Here is an 18,940-nt window from a genome sequence, read left to right as displayed (position 1 = left end):
AACACTCCCAGGGCAGGTGCAGCATGGTTTAGATACAGAGTAAAGCTCCCTCTATACTGCCCCATCAAACACTCCCAGGGCATGTACAGCACGGGTTAGATACAGAGTAAAGCTCCTTCTACACTGTCCCATCAAACACTCCCAGGGCAGGTACAGCACGGGTTAGATACAGAGTAAAGCTCCCTCTACACTGTCCCATCAAACACTCCCAGAGCAGTTACAGCACGGGTTAGATACAGAGTAAAGCTCCCTCTACACTGTCCCATCAAACACTCCCAGAGCAGGTACAGCACGGGTTAGATACAGAGTAAAGCTCCCTCTACACTGCCCCATCAAACACTCCCAGAGCAGGTACAGCACGGGTTAGATACAGAGTAAAGCTCCCTCTACACTGCCCCATCAAACACTCCCAGAGCAGGTACAGCACGGGTTAGATACAGAGTAAAGCTCCCTCTACACTGTCCCATCAAACACTCCCAGAGCAGTTACAGCACGGGTTAGATACAGAGTAAAGCTCCCTCTACACTGTCCCATCAAACACTCCCAGGGCAGGTACAGCACGGGTTAGATACAGAGTAAAGCTCCCTCTACACTGTCCCATCAAACACTCCCAGAGCAGTTACAGCACGGGTTAGATACAGAGTAAAGCTCCCTCTACACTGTCCCATCAAACACTCCCAGAGCAGGTACAGCACGGGTTAGATACAGAGTAAAGCTCCCTCTACACTGCCCCATCAAACACTCCCAGAGCAGGTACAGCACGGGTTAGATACAGAGTAAAGCTCCCTCTACACTGCCCCATCAAACACTCCCAGAGCAGGTACAGCACGGGTTAGATACAGAGTAAAGCTCCCTCTACACTGTCCCATCAAACACTCCCAGAGCAGTTACAGCACGGGTTAGATACAGAGTAAAGCTCCCTCTACACTGTCCCATCAAACACTCCCAGGGCAGGTACAGCACGGGTTAGATACAGAGTAAAGCTCCCTCTACACTGTCCCATCAAACACTCCCAGAGCAGTTACAGCACGGGTTAGATACAGAGTAAAGCTCCCTCTACACTGTCCCATCAAACACTCCCAGAGCAGGTACAGCACGGGTTAGATACAGAGTAAAGCTCCCTCTACACTGTCCCATCAAACACTCCCAGGGCAGGTACCGAGGGAGGGCTGCACTGTCGGAGGGGCAGTACTGAGGGAGTGCTGCACTGTCAGAGGGTCAGTACTGAGGGAGTGCCGCACTGTCGGAGTGGCAGTAATTGAGGGAGCGCTGCACTCTCGGAAGGGCAGTACTGAGGGAGCGCTGCACTGTTGGAGGTGCAGTACTGAGGGAGCGCCGCACTGTCGGAGGGGCAGTACTGAGGGAGCGCTGCACTGTCGGAGGGGTAGTACTGAGGGAGCGCCGCACAGTCGGATGGGCAGTACTGAGGGAGCGCTGCACTGTCGGAGGTGCAGTACTGAGGGAGCGCCGCACTGTCGGAGGGGCAGTACTGAGGGAGCGCTGCACTGTCGGAGGGGTAGTACTGAGGGAGCGCCGCACAGTCGGATGGGCAGTACTGAGTTAACGCTGCACTGTCGGAGGGGCAGTACTGAGGCAGCGCTGCACTGTCGGAGGGGTAGTACTGAGGGAGCGCCGCACAGTCGGATGGGCAGTACTGAGGGAGCGCTGCACTGTCGGAGGGGCAATGCTGAGGGAGCGGCGCACTGTCGGAGGGGCACAACTGAGGGAGCGCCGCACTGTCGGAGGGGCAGTACTGAGGGAGCGCTGCACTGTTGGAGGGGCAGTACTGAGTGAGCGCTGCACTGTCGGGGGGCAGTACTGAGGGAGCGCCGCACTGTCGGAGGGGCAGTTCTGAGTGAGCGCTGCACTGTCGGAGGGGTAGTACTGAGGCAGCGCTGCACTGTCGGAGGGGTAGTACTGAGGGAGCGCCGCACGGTCGGAGGGGCAGTACTGAGGAAGCGCCGCACTGTCGGAGGGTCAGTACTGAGGGAGCGCTGCACTGTCGGAGGGGCAGTACTGAGGAAGCGCCGCACTGTCGGAGGGACAGTACTGAGGGAGTGCCGCACTGTCGGAGGGGCAGTACTGAGGGAGGGCTGCACTGTCGGTGGGGCAGTACTGAGGGAGCGCCGCACTGTCGGAGGGTCAGTAATGAGGGAGCGCCGCACTGTCGGAGCGTCAGTACTGAGGGAGCGCTGCACTGTCGGAGGGACAGCACTGAGGGAGTGCTGCAGTGTCGGAGGGGCAGTACTGAGGGAGCGCCGCACTGTCGGAGGGTCAGTACTGAGGGAGCGCTGCACTGTCGGAGGGGCAGTACTGAGGGAGTGTTGCACTGTCGGAAGGGCAGTACTGAGGGAGTGTTGCACTGTCAGAGGGGCAGTACTGAGGAAGCGCTGCACTGTTGGAGATGCAGTACTGAGGGAGCGCCGCACTGTCGGAGGGGCAGTACTGAGGGAGCGCCGCACTGTCGGAGGGGCAGTACTGAGGGAGTGCCGCACTGTCGGAGGGTCAGTACTGAGGGAGCGCTGCACTGTCGGAGGCTCAGTACTGAGGGAGCGGTGCACTGTCGGAGGGGCAGTACTGAGGGAGTGCCGCACTGTCGGAGGGGCAGTACTGAGTGAGCGCTGCACTGTCGGAGGGGCACTACTGAGGGAGCGCTGCACTGTTGGAGATGCAGTACTGAGGGAGCGCCGCACTGTCGGAGGGGCAGTACTGAGGGAGCGCCGCACTGTCGGAGGGGCAGTACTGAGGGAGCGCCGCACTGTCGGAGGGGCAGTACTGAGGGAGCGCTGCACTGTCGGAGGGGCACTACTGAGGGAGCGCTGCACTGTTGAAGATGCAGTAGTGAGGGAGGGCTGCACTGTCAGAGGGACAGTACTGAGGGAGGGCTGCACTGTTGGAGGGGCAGTACTGAGGGAGTTCTGCACTGTCGGAGGGTCAGTACTGAGGGAGCGATGCACTGTTGGAGGTGCAGTACTGAGGGAGGGCTGCACTGTTGGAGGGGGCATTACTGAGGGTGTGCTGCACTGTCGGAGGGGCAGTACTGCGGGAGCGCTGCACTGTTAGAGGTGCAGTACTGAGGGAGCGCCGCACTGTCGGAGGGTCAGTACTGAGGGAGCGCTGCACTGTCGGAGGGGCAGTACTGAGGGAGGGCTGCACTGTCGGAGGGGCAGTACTGAGGGAGCGCTGCACTGTCGGAGGAGGAGTACTGAGGGAGCGCTGCACTGTCAGAGGGGCAGTACTGAGGGAGCGCCGCACTGTCGGAGGAGGAGTACTGAGGGAGCGCTGCACTGTCAGAGGGGCAGTACTGAGGGAGCTCTGCACTGTCGGAGGGGCAGTACTGAGGGAGCGCCGCACTGTCGGAGGGGCAGTACTGAGGGAGCGCTGCACTGTCAGAGGGGCAGTACTGAGGGAGCTCTGCACTGTCGGAGGGGCAGTACTGAGGGAGCGCCGCACTGTCTGAGGTGCAGTACTGAGGGCGGGCTGCCCTGTTAGAGATGCAGTACTGAGGGAGCGCCGCACTGTTAGAGGTGCCTTCTTTCGGATGAGGTGTTAAACCGAAAGCCCTGTCTGCCCCCACTGGTGGGAAATTAGATCCCACAACACTATTGGATTATATAACCGGGGGGTTCACTCATATCCCTCCCTCAACCAAATGCACATGAACTGAAGGCTGGGATCTTGCTGTGCGCAAAATGCTGCCATTTTTCATCTACAGTTAGTGTAGCTAAAAGTATTACATCGTACCTGGACACATGCCTATTCAAGAAGGGTAGCAGGGATAAACCAGGGAATTACAGGCCAGTGAGTCTAACATCTGTGGTGGGGAAATTATTGGAAAAAATTCTGAGGGACAAAATTAATCTCCACTTGGAGAGGCAAGGATTAATCGGGGATAGTCAGCATGGCTTTGTCAAGGGTAAATCATGTCTGACAAATCTGATCGAATTTTTCGAGGGGGTGACTAGGTGTGTGGATGAGGGAAATGCTGTGGATGTGGTTTACATGGACTTCAGTAAAGCTTTTGACAAAGTCCCGCATAGGAGACTGGTCAAGAAGGTAAGAGCCCATGGGATCCAGGGTGCCTTGGCGCGTTGGATCCTAAACTGGCTGAGTGGCAGGAGGCAGAGGGTGATGGTTGAAGGTTGCTTTTGTGACTGGAAGCCTGTGTCCAGTGGGGTACCTCAGGGATCGGTGCTGGGTCCCTTGTTGTTCGTGATCTACATAAATGATTTGGATGAGAATGTAAAAGGTATGATCAGTAAGTTCGCAGATGACACGAAAATTGGTGGGGTGGTAAATTGCGAGGAGGAAAGCCTCCGGCTACAGGACGATATAAACGGGTTGGTCAGATGGGCGGAAAAGTGGCAAATGGAATTTAACCCTGAAAAGTGCGAGGTGATGCATTTTGGACGGACAAATAAGGCAAGGGAATACACAATGTGTGGTAGGACCCTAGGAAGTACAGAGGGTCAGAGGGACCTTGGTGTACATGTACATAGATCCCTGAAGGCAGCGGAACAGGTAGATAAGGTGGTTAAAAAGGCATATGGGATACTTGCCTTCATTAGCCGAGGCATAGAATATAAGAGCAGGGAGGTTATGATGGAGCTGTACAAAACGCTGGTGAGGCCACAGCTGGAGTACTGTGTGCAGTTCTGGTCGCCTCACTATAGGAAGGATGTGATTGCTTTGGAGAGGGTGCAGAGAAGATTCACCAGGATGTTACCTGGGATGGAGCGCCTCAGCTATGAAGAGAGGCTGGACAGGCTGGGGTTGTTTTCCTTGGAGCAGAGAAGGCTGAGGGGGACCTGATTGAGGTGTACAAAATGATGAGGGGCATAGATAGGGTAGATAAAGAGGAACTTTTTCCCTTAGTAGGGGGGTCAATAACAAGGGGGCATAGATTCAGGGTAAGGGGCAGGAGATTTAGAGGGGATTTGAGGAGGAACTTTTTCACCCAGAGGGTGGTTGGAATGTGGAACTCAATGCCTGAAAGGGTGGTAGAGGCAGGAACCCTCACAACATTCAAGAAGCATTTGGATGAGCACTTGAAATGCCATTGCATACAAGGCTATGGACCAAATGCTGGAAAATGGGATTAGACTGGACAGGGATGGATGGGCGGCGCAGACACGATGGGCCGAAGGGCCTCTTTCTGTGCTGTAAAACTCTATGACTCTATCGGCTGAAAATTCAGTAGCCTTAGCGCCTCATTTGAGGCGCTAGAGGGCCTTGCGCCGGAGTTATGGCCAGTAGTGAAATTCCCTGGGGCCCTAAATCGGCGTTGCTCCGGTAGCGCTGCGCCGGCACCGATGACGTCATCGGTGTGCGCAGCGTCCCGGTTGCCGTGGTAACCCGCCCGAACTCCGAAATTGAGTTGCGGCCGCCTCGCCCGTGGCAGCCGCAACCAGCGTTTTGTCAGAGGTGCCTTATTGCAGTTAGCGCCGGCGCATTAAAGGCCCCGCGGCGGCCGGCCGCTTTCCCGCCGGCCGCCTGCCCGCAGCTCCCTCCCCGGACTTCTCTCCGCCCCCCCCCGGAACAGATGCAAGCCCGGCACTTGTCCGAGGTGCCGGGCTCATTTTTAAGCAGATTTGCGCGGGCCGCGGCCGGGTGCAGGCAGCTCCTCCTTAACGGAAGGAGGAGGCCTGCACGTCCCCAGCCTGCCGCACCGCATCGGGTGCCGCAGCGCCAGAATTCCGGCGCGAAACGGCAGTTAGCGCCCTTTTCCAGGCGCTAAGACCCTTCAGTAGCGCCGGCAGCCGTTTGGGCGCGGCGCCACTGAATTTTTGGCGCGCGCAGGGAACTTAGCGCCGGCACTAATTTCTGGCGCTAAAGCCCTGGCTAAGCCAAAACCCAATTTCTAGGCCCCATGACTCTAACACGGTGATGCGCTGGAAAGAGGAGGAGGCCATTCAGCCCTTCGAGCCTGTTACACAAGAACAGGAGGAGGCCCATTCAGTCACCTCGAGCCTGTTACACAGGAATAGGAGGAGGCCATTCAGCCCCCTCGAGCCTGTTACACAGGAACAGGAGGAGGCCATTCAGCACCCTCGAGCCTGTTACACAGGAACAGGAGGAGGCCATTCAGCCCCTCGAGCCTGTTACACAGGAACAGGAGGAGGCCATTCAGCCCCTCGAGCCTGTTACACAGGAACAGGAGCAGGCCATTCAGCCCCTCGAGCCTGTTACACAGGAACAGGAGGAGGCCATTCAGCCCCTCGAGCCTATTACACAGGAACAGGAGGAGGCCATTCAGCCCCTCGAGCCTGTTACAGTAGGAACAGGAGGAGGCCATTCAGCCCCTCAAGCCTGTTACAGTAGGAACAGGAGGAGGCCATTCAGCCCCTCGAGCCTGTTACACAAAACAGGAGGAGGCCATTCAGCCCCTCGAGCCTGTTACACAGGAACAGGAGGAGGCCCACTCAGCCCCCTCGAGCCTGGTACAATGGAACAGGAGGAGGCCATTCAGCCCCTCGAGCCTGTTACACAGGAACAGGAGGAGGCCCATTCAGCCCACTTGAGCCTGGTACACAGCAACAGGAGGAGGCCCATTCAGCCCCTCGAGCCTGGTACACAGCAACAGGAGGAGGCCATTCAGTCCTTCGAGCATGCTTCGCCATTCAATCAGATCGTGGCTGATCTGTACCTCAAACCCATTTACTCACCATTGCCCCATATCCCTCGAGACCCTTACCCAACTAAAATCGAAACAGGACAGTTTAGGACCAGTGAACTGAGATCCACGTACAACCTCTCTTTTTATAGGACTTGAACTCCTTGCAAATCTACCATCGCCAAAAGTGATTAAAACACATCTTCCCTTTCAACTCCTGCCCAAGTCTTTCCTGGAACAGAAATGCAAGGTAAGGATTAAATCTTGCATGGTACTGTACGTGTGTGTATGTCTCAGTGTCAGCTCCTGTACATGTACAGCACACAGCGGGTAAAAGGGAGCGATTCACTCCCGTCTGGTACTGTACGTGTGTGTATGTCTCAGTGTCAGCTCCTGTACATGTACAGCACACAGCGGGTAAAAGGGAGCGATTCACTCCCGTCTGGTACTGTACGGCCCGTGTGTGTCTCAGTGTCAGCTCCAGTACATGTACAGCACACAGCGGGTAAAAGGGAACGATTCACTGCCGTCTGGTACTGTACAGCCCGTGTGTGTCTCAGTGTGAGCTCCTGTACATGTACAGTACACAGCAGGGAAAAGGGAACGATTCACTCCCGTCTGGTACTGTACGGCACGTGTGTGTCTCAGTGTCAGCTCCAGTACATGTACAGCACACAGCGGGTAAAAGGGAGCGATTCACTCCCGTCTGGTACTGTATGGCCCGTGTGTGTCTCAGTGTGAGCTCCTGTACATGTACAGTACACAGTGGGTAAAAGGGAACGATTCACTGCCGTCTGGTACTGTACGGCCCATGTGTGTCTCAGTGTCAGCTCCTGCACATGTACAGTACACAGCGGGTAAAAGGGAACGATTCACTCCCGTCTGGTACTGTACGGCCCGTGTGTGTCTCAGTGTGAGCTCCTGTACATGTACAGTACACAGTGGGTAAAAAGGAACGATTCACTCCCGTCTGGTACTGTACGGCCCGTGTGTGTCTCAGTGTCAGCTCCAGTACATGTACAGTACACAGCGGGTAAAAGGGAACGATTCACTCCCGTCTGGTACTGTACGGCCCGTGTGTGTCTCAGTGTCAGCTCCAGTACATGTACAGTACACAGCGGGTAAAAGGGAACGATTCACTCCCGTCTGGTGCTGTGCGGCCCGTGTGTGTCTCAGTGTCAGCTCCAGTACATGTACAGTACACAGCGGGTAAAAGGGAACGATTCACTCCCGTCCGGTACTGTACGGCACGTGTGTGTCTCAGTGTCAGCTCCAGTACATGTACAGTACACAGCGGGTAAAAGGGAACGATTCACTCCCGTCTGGTACTGTACGGCCCGTGTGTGTCTCAGTGTCAGGTCCTGTACATGTACAGTACACAGCGGGTAAAAGGGAACGATTCACTGCCGTCTGGTACTGTACGGCCCGTGTGTGTCTCAGTGTCAGCTCCTATACATGTACAGTACACAGTGGGTAAAAGGGAACGATTCACTCCCGTCTGGTACTGTATGGCCCGTGTGTGTCCCAGTGTCAGCTCCTGTACATGTACAGTACACAGCGGGTAAAAGGGAACGATTCACTCCCGTCTGGTACTGTACGGCCCGTGTGTGTCTCAGTGTCAGCTCCTGTACATGTACAGTACACATCGGGTAAAAGGGAACGATTCACTCCCGTCTGGTACTGTACGGCCCGTGTGTGTCTCAGTGTCAGCTCCTGTACATGTACAGCACACAGCGGGTAAAAGGGAACGATGCAATCCTGTCTGGTGCTGTGCGGCCCGTGTGTGTCCCAGTGTCAGCTCCTGTACATGTACAGTACACAGCGGGTAAAAGGGAACGATTCACTCCAGTTTGGTACTGTACGGCCCGTGTGTGTCCCAGTGTCAGCTCCTGTACATGTAAAGTACACAGCGGGCAAAAGGGAACGATTCACTCCCGTCTGGTACTGTACGGCCCGTGTGTATATCTCAGTGTCAGCTCCTGTACATGTACAGTACACAGCGGGTAAAAGGGAACGATTCACTCCCGTCTGGAACTGTACGGCCCGTGTGTGTCTCAGTGTCAGCTCCTGTACATGTACAGCGCACAGCGGGTAAAAGGGAATGATTCACTCCCGTCTGGTACTGTACGGCCCGTGTGTGTCCCAGTGTCAGCTCCTGTACATGTACTGTACACAGCGGGTAAAAGGGAACGATTCACTCCTGTCTTGTACTGTGTGGCCCGTGTGTGTCTCAGTGTCAGCTCCTCTACATGTACAGTAAACAGCGGGTAAAAGGGAACGATTCACTCCCGTCTGGTACTGTACGGCCCGTGTGTGTCTCAGTGTCAGCCCCTGTACATGTACAGTACACAGCAGGGAAAAGGGAACGATTCACTCCCGTCTGGTACTGTACGGCCCGTGTGTGTCTCAGTGCCAGCTCCTGTACATGTACAGCACACAGCGGGTAAAAGGGAACGATTAACTCCCGTCTGGGACTGTACGGACCGTGTGTGTCTCAGTGTCAGCTCCTGTACATGTACAGCACACAGCAGGTAAAAGGGAACGATTCACTCCCGTCTGGTACTGTACGGACCGTGTGTGTCTCAGTGCCAGCTACTGTACATGTACAGCACACAGCGGGTAAAAGGGAACGATTCACTCCCGTCTGGTACTGTACAGCCCGTGTGTGTCTCAGTGTCAGCTCCTGTACATGTACAGCACACAGCGGGTAAAAGGGAACGATTCAATCCCGTCTGGTACAGTACGGCCCGTGTGTGTCTCAGTGTCAGCTCCTGTACATGTACAGTACACAGGGGTAATAGGGAATGATTCACTCCAGTCTGGTACTGTACGGCCCGTGTGTGTCTCAGTGTCAGCTCCTGTTCATGTACAGCACACAGTGGGTAATAGGGAATGATTCACTCCCATCTGGTACTGTATGGCCCGTGTGTGTCTCAGTGTCAGCTCCTGTTCATGTACAGTACACAGCGAGTAAAAGGGAACGATTCACTCCCATCTGGTACTGTACGGCCCTTGTGTGTCTCAGTGACAGCTCCTGTACATGTTCAGTACACAGCGGGTAAAAGGGAACGATTCACTCCCGTCTGGTACTGTACGGCACGTGTGTGTCTCAGTGTCAGCTCCTGTACATGTACAGTACACAGCGGGTAAAAGGGAACGATTCACTCCCGTCTGGTACTGTACGTGTGTATGTGTCTCAGTGTCAGCTCCTGTACATGTACAGCACACAGCATGTAAAAGGGGACGATTCACTCCCGTCTGGTACTGTACGGTCCGTGTGTGTCTCAGTGTCAGCTCCTATACATGTACAGTACACAGTGGGTAAAAGGGAACGATTCACTCCCGTCTGGCACTGTACGGCCCGTGTGTGTCTCAGTGTCAGCTCCTATACATGTACAACACACAGCGGGTAAAAGGGAACGATTCACTCCAGTCTGGTACTGTACGGTCCGTGTGTGTCTCAGTGTCAGCTCCGATACATGTACAGTACACAGTGGGTAAAAGGGAACGATTCACTCCCGTCTGGTACTGTATGGCCCGTGTGTGTCCCAGTGTCAGCTCCTGTACATGTACAGTACACAGCGGGTAAAAGGGAACGATTCACTCCCATCTGGTACTGTACGGCCTGTGTGTGTCTCAGTGTCAGCTCCTGTACATGTACAGTACACATCGGGTAAAAGGGAACGATTCACTCCCGTCTGGTAATGTACGGCCCGTGTGTGTCCCAGTGTCAGCTCCTGTACATGTACATTACACAGTGGGTACAAGGGAACGATTCACTCCCGTCTGGTACTGTACGGCCCGTGTGTGTCTCAGTGTCAGCTCCTGTACATGTACAGCACACAGCGGGTAAAAGGGAACGATGCAATCCTGTCTGGTGCTGTGCGGCCCGTGTGTGTCTCAGTGTCAGCTCCTGTACATGTACAGTACACAGCGGGTAAAAGGGAACGATTCACTCCGTCTGGTACTGTACGGCCCGTGTGCGTCTCAGTGTCAGCTCCTGTACATGTACAGTACACATCGGGTAAAAGGGAACGATTCACTCCCGTCTGGTACTGTACGGCCCGTGTGTGTCTCAGTGTCAGCTCCTGTACATGTTCAGTACACAGCGGGTAAAAGGGAACGATTCACTCCCGTCTGGTACTGTACGGCCCGTGTGTATATCTCAGTGTCAGCTCCTGTACATGTACAGCACACAGCGGGTAAAAGGGAACGATTCACTCCCGTCTGGAACTGTACGGCCCGTGTGTGTCTCAGTGTCAGCTCCTGTACATGTACAGCGCACAGCGGGTAAAAGGGAATGATTCACTCCCGTCTGGTACTGTACGGCCCGTGTGTGTCCCAGTGTCAGCTCCTGTACATGTACAGTACACAGCGGGTAAAAGGGAACGATTCACTCCCGTCTTGTACTGTGTGGCCCGTGTGTGTCTCAGTGTCAGCTCCTCTACATGTACAGTAAACAGCGGGTAAAAGGGAACGATTCACTCCCGTCTGGTACTGTACGGCCCGTGTGTGTCTCAGTGTCAGCCCCTGTACATGTACAGTACACAGCAGGGAAAAGGGAACGATTCACTCCCGTCTGGTACTGTACGGCCCGTGTGTGTCTCAGTGCCAGCTCCTGTACATGTACAGCACACAGCGGGTAAAAGGGAACGATTAACTCCCGTCTGGGACTGTACGGACCGTGTGTGTCTCAGTGTCAGCTCCTGTACATGTACAGCACACAGCAGGTAAAAGGGAACGATTCACTCCCGTCTGGTACTGTACGGACCGTGTGTGTCTCAGTGCCAGCTACTGTACATGTACAGCACACAGTGGGTAAAAGGGAACGATTCACTCCCGTCTGGTACAGTACGGCCCGTGTGTGTCTCAGTGTCAGCTCCTGTACATGTACAGTACACAGGGGTAATAGGGAATGATTCACTCCCGTCTGGTACTGTACGGCCCGTGTGTGTCTCAGTGTCAGCTCCTGTTCATGTACAGCACACAGTGGGTAATAGGGAATGATTCACTCCCATCTGGTACTGTATGGCCCGTGTGTGTCTCAGTGTCAGCTCCTGTTCATGTACAGTACACAGCGAGTAAAAGGGAACGATTCACTCCCATCTGGTACTGTACGGCCCTTGTGTGTCTCAGTGACAGCTCCTGTACATGTTCATTACACAGCGGGTAAAAGGGAACGATTCACTCCCGTCTGGTACTGTACGGCACGTGTGTGTCTCAGTGTCAGCTCCTGTACATGTACAGTACACAGCGGGTAAAAGGGAACGATTCACTCCCGTCTGGTACTGTACGTGTGTATGTGTCTCAGTGTCAGCTCCTGTACATGTACAGCACACAGCATGTAAAAGGGGATGATTCACTCCCGTCTGGTACTGTACGGTCCGTGTGTGTCTCAGTGTCAGCTCCTATACATGTACAGTACACAGTGGGTAAAAGGGAACGATTCACTCCCGTCTGGCACTGTACGGCCCGTGTGTGTCTCAGTGTCAGCTCCTATACATGTACAACACACAGCGGGTAAAAGGGAACGATTCACTCCAGTCTGGTACTGTACGGTCCGTGTGTGTCTCAGTGTCAGCTCCTATACATGTACAGTACACAGTGGGTAAAAGGGAACGATTCACTCCCGTCTGGTACTGTATGGCGCGTGTGTGTCCCAGTGTCAGCTCCTGTACATGTACAGTACACAGCGGGTAAAAGGGAACGATTCACTCCCGTCTGGTACTGTACGGCCCGTGTGTGTCTCAGTGTCAGCTCCTGTACATGTACAGTACACATCGGGTAAAAGGGAACGATTCACTCCCGTCTGGTAATGTACGGCCCGTGTGTGTCCCAGTGTCAGCTCCTGTACATGTACATTACACAGTGGGTACAAGGGAACGATTCACTCCCGTCTGGTACTGTACGGCCCGTGTGTGTCTCAGTGTCAGCTCCTGTACATGTACAGCACACAGCGGGTAAAAGGGAACGATGCAATCCTGTCTGGTGCTGTGCGGCCCGTGTGTGTCTCAGTGTCAGCTCCTGTACATGTACAGTACACAGCGGGTAAAAGGGAACGATTCACTCCCGTCTGGTACTGTACGGCCCGTGTGCGTCTCAGTGTCAGCTCCTGTACATGTACAGTACACATCGGGTAAAAGGGAACGATTCACTCCCGTCTGGTAATGTGCGGCCCGTGTGTGTCCCAGTGTCAGCTCCTGAACATGTACAGTACACAGCGGGTAAAAGGGAACGATTCACTCCAGTTTGGTACTGTACGGCCCGTGTGTGTCCCAGTGTCAGCTCCTGTACATGTAAAGTACACAGCGGGTAAAAGGGAACGATTCACTCCCGTCTGGTACTGTACGGCCCGTGTGTGTCTCAGTGTCAGCTCCTGTACATGTTCAGTACACAGCGGGTAAAAGGGAACGATTCACTCCCGTCTGGTACTGTACGGCCCGTGTGTATATCTCAGTGTCAGCTCCTGTACATGTACAGTACACAGCGGGTAAAAGGGAACGATTCACTCCCGTCTGGAACTGTACGGCCCGTGTGTGTCTCAGTGTCAGCTCCTGTACATGTGCAGCGCACAGCGGGTAAAAGGGAATGATTCACTCCCGTCTGGTACTGTACGGCACGTGTGTGTCTCAGTGTCAGCTCCTGTACATGTACAGTACACAGCGGGTAAAAGGGAACGATTCACTCCCGTCTGGTACTGTACGTGTGTATGTGTCTCAGTGTCAGCTCCTGTACATGTACAGCACACAGCATGTAAAAGGGGATGATTCACTCCCGTCTGGTACTGTACGGTCCGTGTGTGTCTCAGTGTCAGCTCCTATACATGTACAGTACACAGTGGGTAAAAGGGAACGATTCACTCCCGTCTGGCACTGTACGGCCCGTGTGTGTCTCAGTGTCAGCTCCTATACATGTACAACACACAGCGGGTAAAAGGGAACGATTCACTCCAGTCTGGTACTGTACGGTCCGTGTGTGTCTCAGTGTCAGCTCCTATACATGTACAGTACACAGTGGGTAAAAGGGAACGATTCACTCCCGTCTGGTACTGTATGGCGCGTGTGTGTCCCAGTGTCAGCTCCTGTACATGTACAGTACACAGCGGGTAAAAGGGAACGATTCACTCCCGTCTGGTACTGTACGGCCCGTGTGTGTCTCAGTGTCAGCTCCTGTACATGTACAGTACACATCGGGTAAAAGGGAACGATTCACTCCCGTCTGGTAATGTACGGCCCGTGTGTGTCCCAGTGTCAGCTCCTGTACATGTACATTACACAGTGGGTACAAGGGAACGATTCACTCCCGTCTGGTACTGTACGGCCCGTGTGTGTCTCAGTGTCAGCTCCTGTACATGTACAGCACACAGCGGGTAAAAGGGAACGATGCAATCCTGTCTGGTGCTGTGCGGCCCGTGTGTGTCTCAGTGTCAGCTCCTGTACATGTACAGTACACAGCGGGTAAAAGGGAACGATTCACTCCCGTCTGGTACTGTACGGCCCGTGTGCGTCTCAGTGTCAGCTCCTGTACATGTACAGTACACATCGGGTAAAAGGGAACGATTCACTCCCGTCTGGTAATGTGCGGCCCGTGTGTGTCCCAGTGTCAGCTCCTGAACATGTACAGTACACAGCGGGTAAAAGGGAACGATTCACTCCAGTTTGGTACTGTACGGCCCGTGTGTGTCCCAGTGTCAGCTCCTGTACATGTAAAGTACACAGCGGGTAAAAGGGAACGATTCACTCCCGTCTGGTACTGTACGGCCCGTGTGTGTCTCAGTGTCAGCTCCTGTACATGTTCAGTACACAGCGGGTAAAAGGGAACGATTCACTCCCGTCTGGTACTGTACGGCCCGTGTGTATATCTCAGTGTCAGCTCCTGTACATGTACAGTACACAGCGGGTAAAAGGGAACGATTCACTCCCGTCTGGAACTGTACGGCCCGTGTGTGTCTCAGTGTCAGCTCCTGTACATGTGCAGCGCACAGCGGGTAAAAGGGAATGATTCACTCCCGTCTGGTACTGTACGGCCCGTGTGTGTCCCAGTTTCAGCTCCTGTACATGTACAGTACACAGCGGGTAAAAGGGAATGATTCACTCCCGTCTGGTACTGTGTGGCCCGTGTGTGTCTCAGTGTCAGCTCCTCTACATGTACAGTAAACAGCGGGTAAAAGGGAACGATTCACTCCCGTCTGGTACTGTACGGCCCGTGTGTGTCTCAGTGTCAGCCCCTGTACATGTACAGTACACTGCAGGGAAAAGGGAACGATTCACTCCCGTCTGGTACTGTACGGCCCGTGTGTGTCTCAGTGCCAGCTCCTGTACATGTACAGCACACAGCGGGTAAAAGGGAACGATTAACTCCCGTCTGGGACTGTACGGACCGTGTGTGTCTCAGTGTCACCTCCTGTACATGTACAGCACACAGCGGGTAAAAGGGAACGATTCAATCCCGTCTGGTACAGTACGGCCCGTGTGTGTCTCAGTGTCAGCTCCTGTACATGTACAGTACACAGGGGTAATAGGGAATGATTCACTCCCGTCTGGTACTGTACGGCCCGTGTGTGTCTCAGTGTCAGCTCCTGTTCATGTACAGCAAACAGTGGGTAATAGGGAATGATTCACTCCCATCTGGTACTGTATGGCCCGTGTGTGTCTCAGTGTCAGCTCCTGTTCATGTACAGTACACAGCGAGTAAAAGGGAACGATTCACTCCCATCTGGTACTGTACGGCCCTTGTGTGTCTCAGTGACAGCTCCTGTACATGTTCAGTACACAGCGGGTAAAAGGGAACGATTCACTCCCGTCTGGTACTGTACGGCACGTGTGTGTCTCAGTGTCAGCTCCTGTACATGTACAGTACACAGCGGGTAAAAGGGAACGATTCACTCCCGTCTGGTACTGTACGTGTGTATGTGTCTCAGTGTCAGCTCCTGTACATGTACAGCACACAGCATGTAAAAGGGGACGATTCACTCCCGTCTGGTACTGTACAGCCCATGTGTGTCTCAGTGTCAGCTCCTGTACATGTACAGTACACAGCGGGTAAAAGGGAACGATTCACTCCCATCTGGTACTGTACGGTCCGTGTGTGTCTCAGTGTCTGCTCCTGTACATGTACAGCACACAGCGGGTAAAAGGGAACGATTCACTCCCGTCTGGCACTGTACGGCCCGTGTGTGTCTCAGTGTCAGCTCCTGTACATGTACAGTACACAACGGGTAAAAGGGAACGATTCACTCCCGTCTGGTATTGTACGGTCCGTGTGTGTCTCAGTGTCAGCTCCTGTACATGTACAGTACACAGTGGGTAAAAGGGAACGATTCACTCCCGTCTGGCACTGTACGGCCCGTGTGTGTCTCAGTGTCAGCTCCTATACATGTACAACACACAGCGGGTAAAAGGGAACGATTCAATCCAGTCTGGTACTGTACGGTCCGTGTGTGTCTCAGTGTCAGCTCCTATACATGTACAGTACACAGCGGGTAAAAGGGAACGATTCACTCCCGTCTGGTAATGTGCGGCCCGTGTGTGTCCCAGTGTCAGCTCCTGTGCATGTACAGTACACAGTGGGTACAAGGGAACGATTCACTCCTGTCTGGTACTGTACGGCCCGTGTGTGTCTCAGTGTCAGCTCCTGTACATGTACAGCACACAGCGGGTAAAAGGGAACGATGCAATCCTGTCTGGTACTGTACGGCCCGTGTGTGTCTCAGTGTCAGCTCCTGTACATGTACAGTACACAGCGGGTAAAAGGGAACGATTCACTCCCGTCTGGTACTGTACGGCCCGTGTGCGTCCCAGTGTCAGCTCCTGTACATGTACAGTACACATCGGGTAAAAGGGAACGATTCACTCCCGTCTGGTAATGTACGGCCCGTGTGTGTCCCAGTGTCAGCTCCTGTACATGTACAGTACACAGCGGGTAAAAGGGAACGATTCACTCCAGTTTGGTACTGTACGGTCCGTGTGTGTCTCAGTGTCAGCTCCTGTACATGTACAGTAAACAGCGGGTAAAAGGGAACGATTCACTCCCGTCTGGTACTGTACGGCCCGTGTGTGTCTCAGTGTCAGCCCCTGTACATGTACAGTACACAGCAGGTAAAAGGCAACGATTCACTCCCGTCTGGTACTGTACGGCCTGTGTGTGTCTCAGTGACAGCTCCTGTACATGTTCAGTACACAGCGGGTAAAAGGGAATGATTCACTCCCGTCTGGTACTGTACGTGTGTATGTGTCTCAGTGTCAGCTCCTGTACATGTACAGCACACAGCGGGTAAAAGGGAACGATTCACTCCCGGCTGGTACTGTACGTGTGTATGTGTCTCAGTGTCAGCTCCTGTACATGTACAGCACACAGCGGGTAAAAGGGAACGATTCACTCCCATCTGGTACTGTACGGTCCGTGTGTGTCTCAGTGTCTGCTCCTGTACAAGTACAGCACACAGCGGGTAAAAGGGAACGATTCACTCCCGTCTGGCACTGTACGGCCCGTGTGTGTCTCAGTGTCAGCTCCTGTACATGTGCAGTACACAGTGGGTAAAAGGGAACGATTCACTCCCGTCTGGTACTGTATGGCCCGTGTGTGTCTCAGTTTCAGCTCCTATACATGTACAGTACACAGTGGGTAAAAGGGAACGATTCACTCCCGTCTGGTACTGTACGGCCCGTGTGTGTCTCAGTGTCAGCTCCTGTACATGTACAGTACACAGCGGGTAAAAGGGAACGATTCACTCCCGTCTGGTAGTGTACGGCCCGTGTGTGTCTCAGTGTCAGCTCCTGTACATGTACAGTACACAGCGGGTAAAAGGGAACGATTCACTTCGGTCTGGTACTGTACGGCCCGTGTGTGTCCCAGTGTCAGCTCCTGTACATGTACAGTACACAGCGGGTAAAAGGGAACGATTCACTCCCGTCTGGTAATGTACGGCCCGTGTGTGTCCCAGTGTCAGCTCCTGTACATGTACAGTACACAGTGGGTACAAGGGAAAGATTCACTCCCGTCTGGTACTGTACGGCCCGTGTGTGTCTCAGTGTCAGCTCCTGTACATGTACAGCACACAGCGGGTAAAAGGGAACGACGCAATCCTGTCTGGTACTGTACGGCCCGTGTGTGTCTCAGTGTCAGCTCCTGTACATGTACAGTACACAGCGGGTAAAAGGGAAAGATTCACTCCCGTCTGGTACTGTACGGCCCGTGTGTGTCTCAGTGTCAGCTCCTGTACATGTACAGCACACAGCGGGTAAAAGGGAACGATGCAATCCTGTCTGGTACTGTACGGCCCGTGTGTGTCTCAGTGTCAGCTCCTGTACATGTACAGTACACAGCGGGTAAAAGGGAACGATTCACTCCCGTCTGGTACTGTACGGCCCGTGTGCGTCCCAGTGTCAGCTCCTGTACATGTACAGTACACATCGGGTAAAAGGGAACGATTCACTCCCGTCTGGTAATGTACGGCCCGTGTGTGTCCCAGTGTCAGCTCCTGTACATGTACAGTACACAGCGGGTAAAAGGGAACGATTCACTCCAGTTTGGTACTGTACGGTCCGTGTGTGTCTCAGTGTCAGCTCCTGTACATGTACAGTAAACAGCGGGTAAAAGGGAACGATTCACTCCCGTCTGGTACTGTACGGCCCGTGTGTGTCTCAGTGTCAGCCCCTGTACATGTACAGTACACAGCAGGTAAAAGGCAACGATTCACTCCCGTCTGGTACTGTACGGCCTGTGTGTGTCTCAGTGACAGCTCCTGTACATGTTCAGTACACAGCGGGTAAAAGGGAATGATTCACTCCCGTCTGGTACTGTACGTGTGTATGTGTCTCAGTGTCAGCTCCTGTACATGTACAGCACACAGCGGGTAAAAGGGAACGATTCACTCCCGGCTGGTACTGTACGTGTGTATGTGTCTCAGTGTCAGCTCCTGTACATGTACAGCACACAGCGGGTAAAAGGGAACGATTCACTCCCATCTGGTACTGTACGGTCCGTGTGTGTCTCAGTGTCTGCTCCTGTACAAGTACAGCACACAGCGGGTAAAAGGGAACGATTCACTCCCGTCTGGCACTGTACGGCCCGTGTGTGTCTCAGTGTCAGCTCCTGTACATGTGCAGTACACAGTGGGTAAAAGGGAACGATTCACTCCCGTCTGGTACTGTATGGCCCGTGTGTGTCTCAGTTTCAGCTCCTATACATGTACAGTACACAGTGGGTAAAAGGGAACGATTCACTCCCGTCTGGTACTGTACGGCCCGTGTGTGTCTCAGTGTCAGCTCCTGTACATGTACAGTACACAGCGGGTAAAAGGGAACGATTCACTCCCGTCTGGTAGTG

At 54.0% G+C, this 18,940-nt stretch overlaps 1 protein-coding gene across 1 annotated transcript in view; it reads left to right on the top strand.

Moving 5' to 3' along the window:
* LOC147094922 (sulfotransferase 1B1-like) overlaps positions 1–18,940 on the top strand; it is a 104,850-nt gene that overhangs the window by 11,075 nt on the left and 74,835 nt on the right. Inside the window, exon 3 of the mRNA XM_085974544.1 lies at positions 6,766–6,863. Within this exon, the coding sequence (XP_085830670.1) occupies positions 6,766–6,863 (98 nt within the window). The remainder of the gene's footprint in view (positions 1–6,765; positions 6,864–18,940) is intronic.

This window comes from Somniosus microcephalus, unplaced genomic scaffold (genome assembly GCF_052327205.1).
Source record: "Somniosus microcephalus isolate GS21.2 unplaced genomic scaffold, FLI_Smic_1.0 unresolved_chr1, whole genome shotgun sequence".
In the NCBI taxonomy this organism is placed as follows: Eukaryota; Metazoa; Chordata; class Chondrichthyes; order Squaliformes; family Somniosidae; genus Somniosus; species Somniosus microcephalus.
This window is presented reverse-complemented; position numbering and strand designations above follow the sequence as displayed.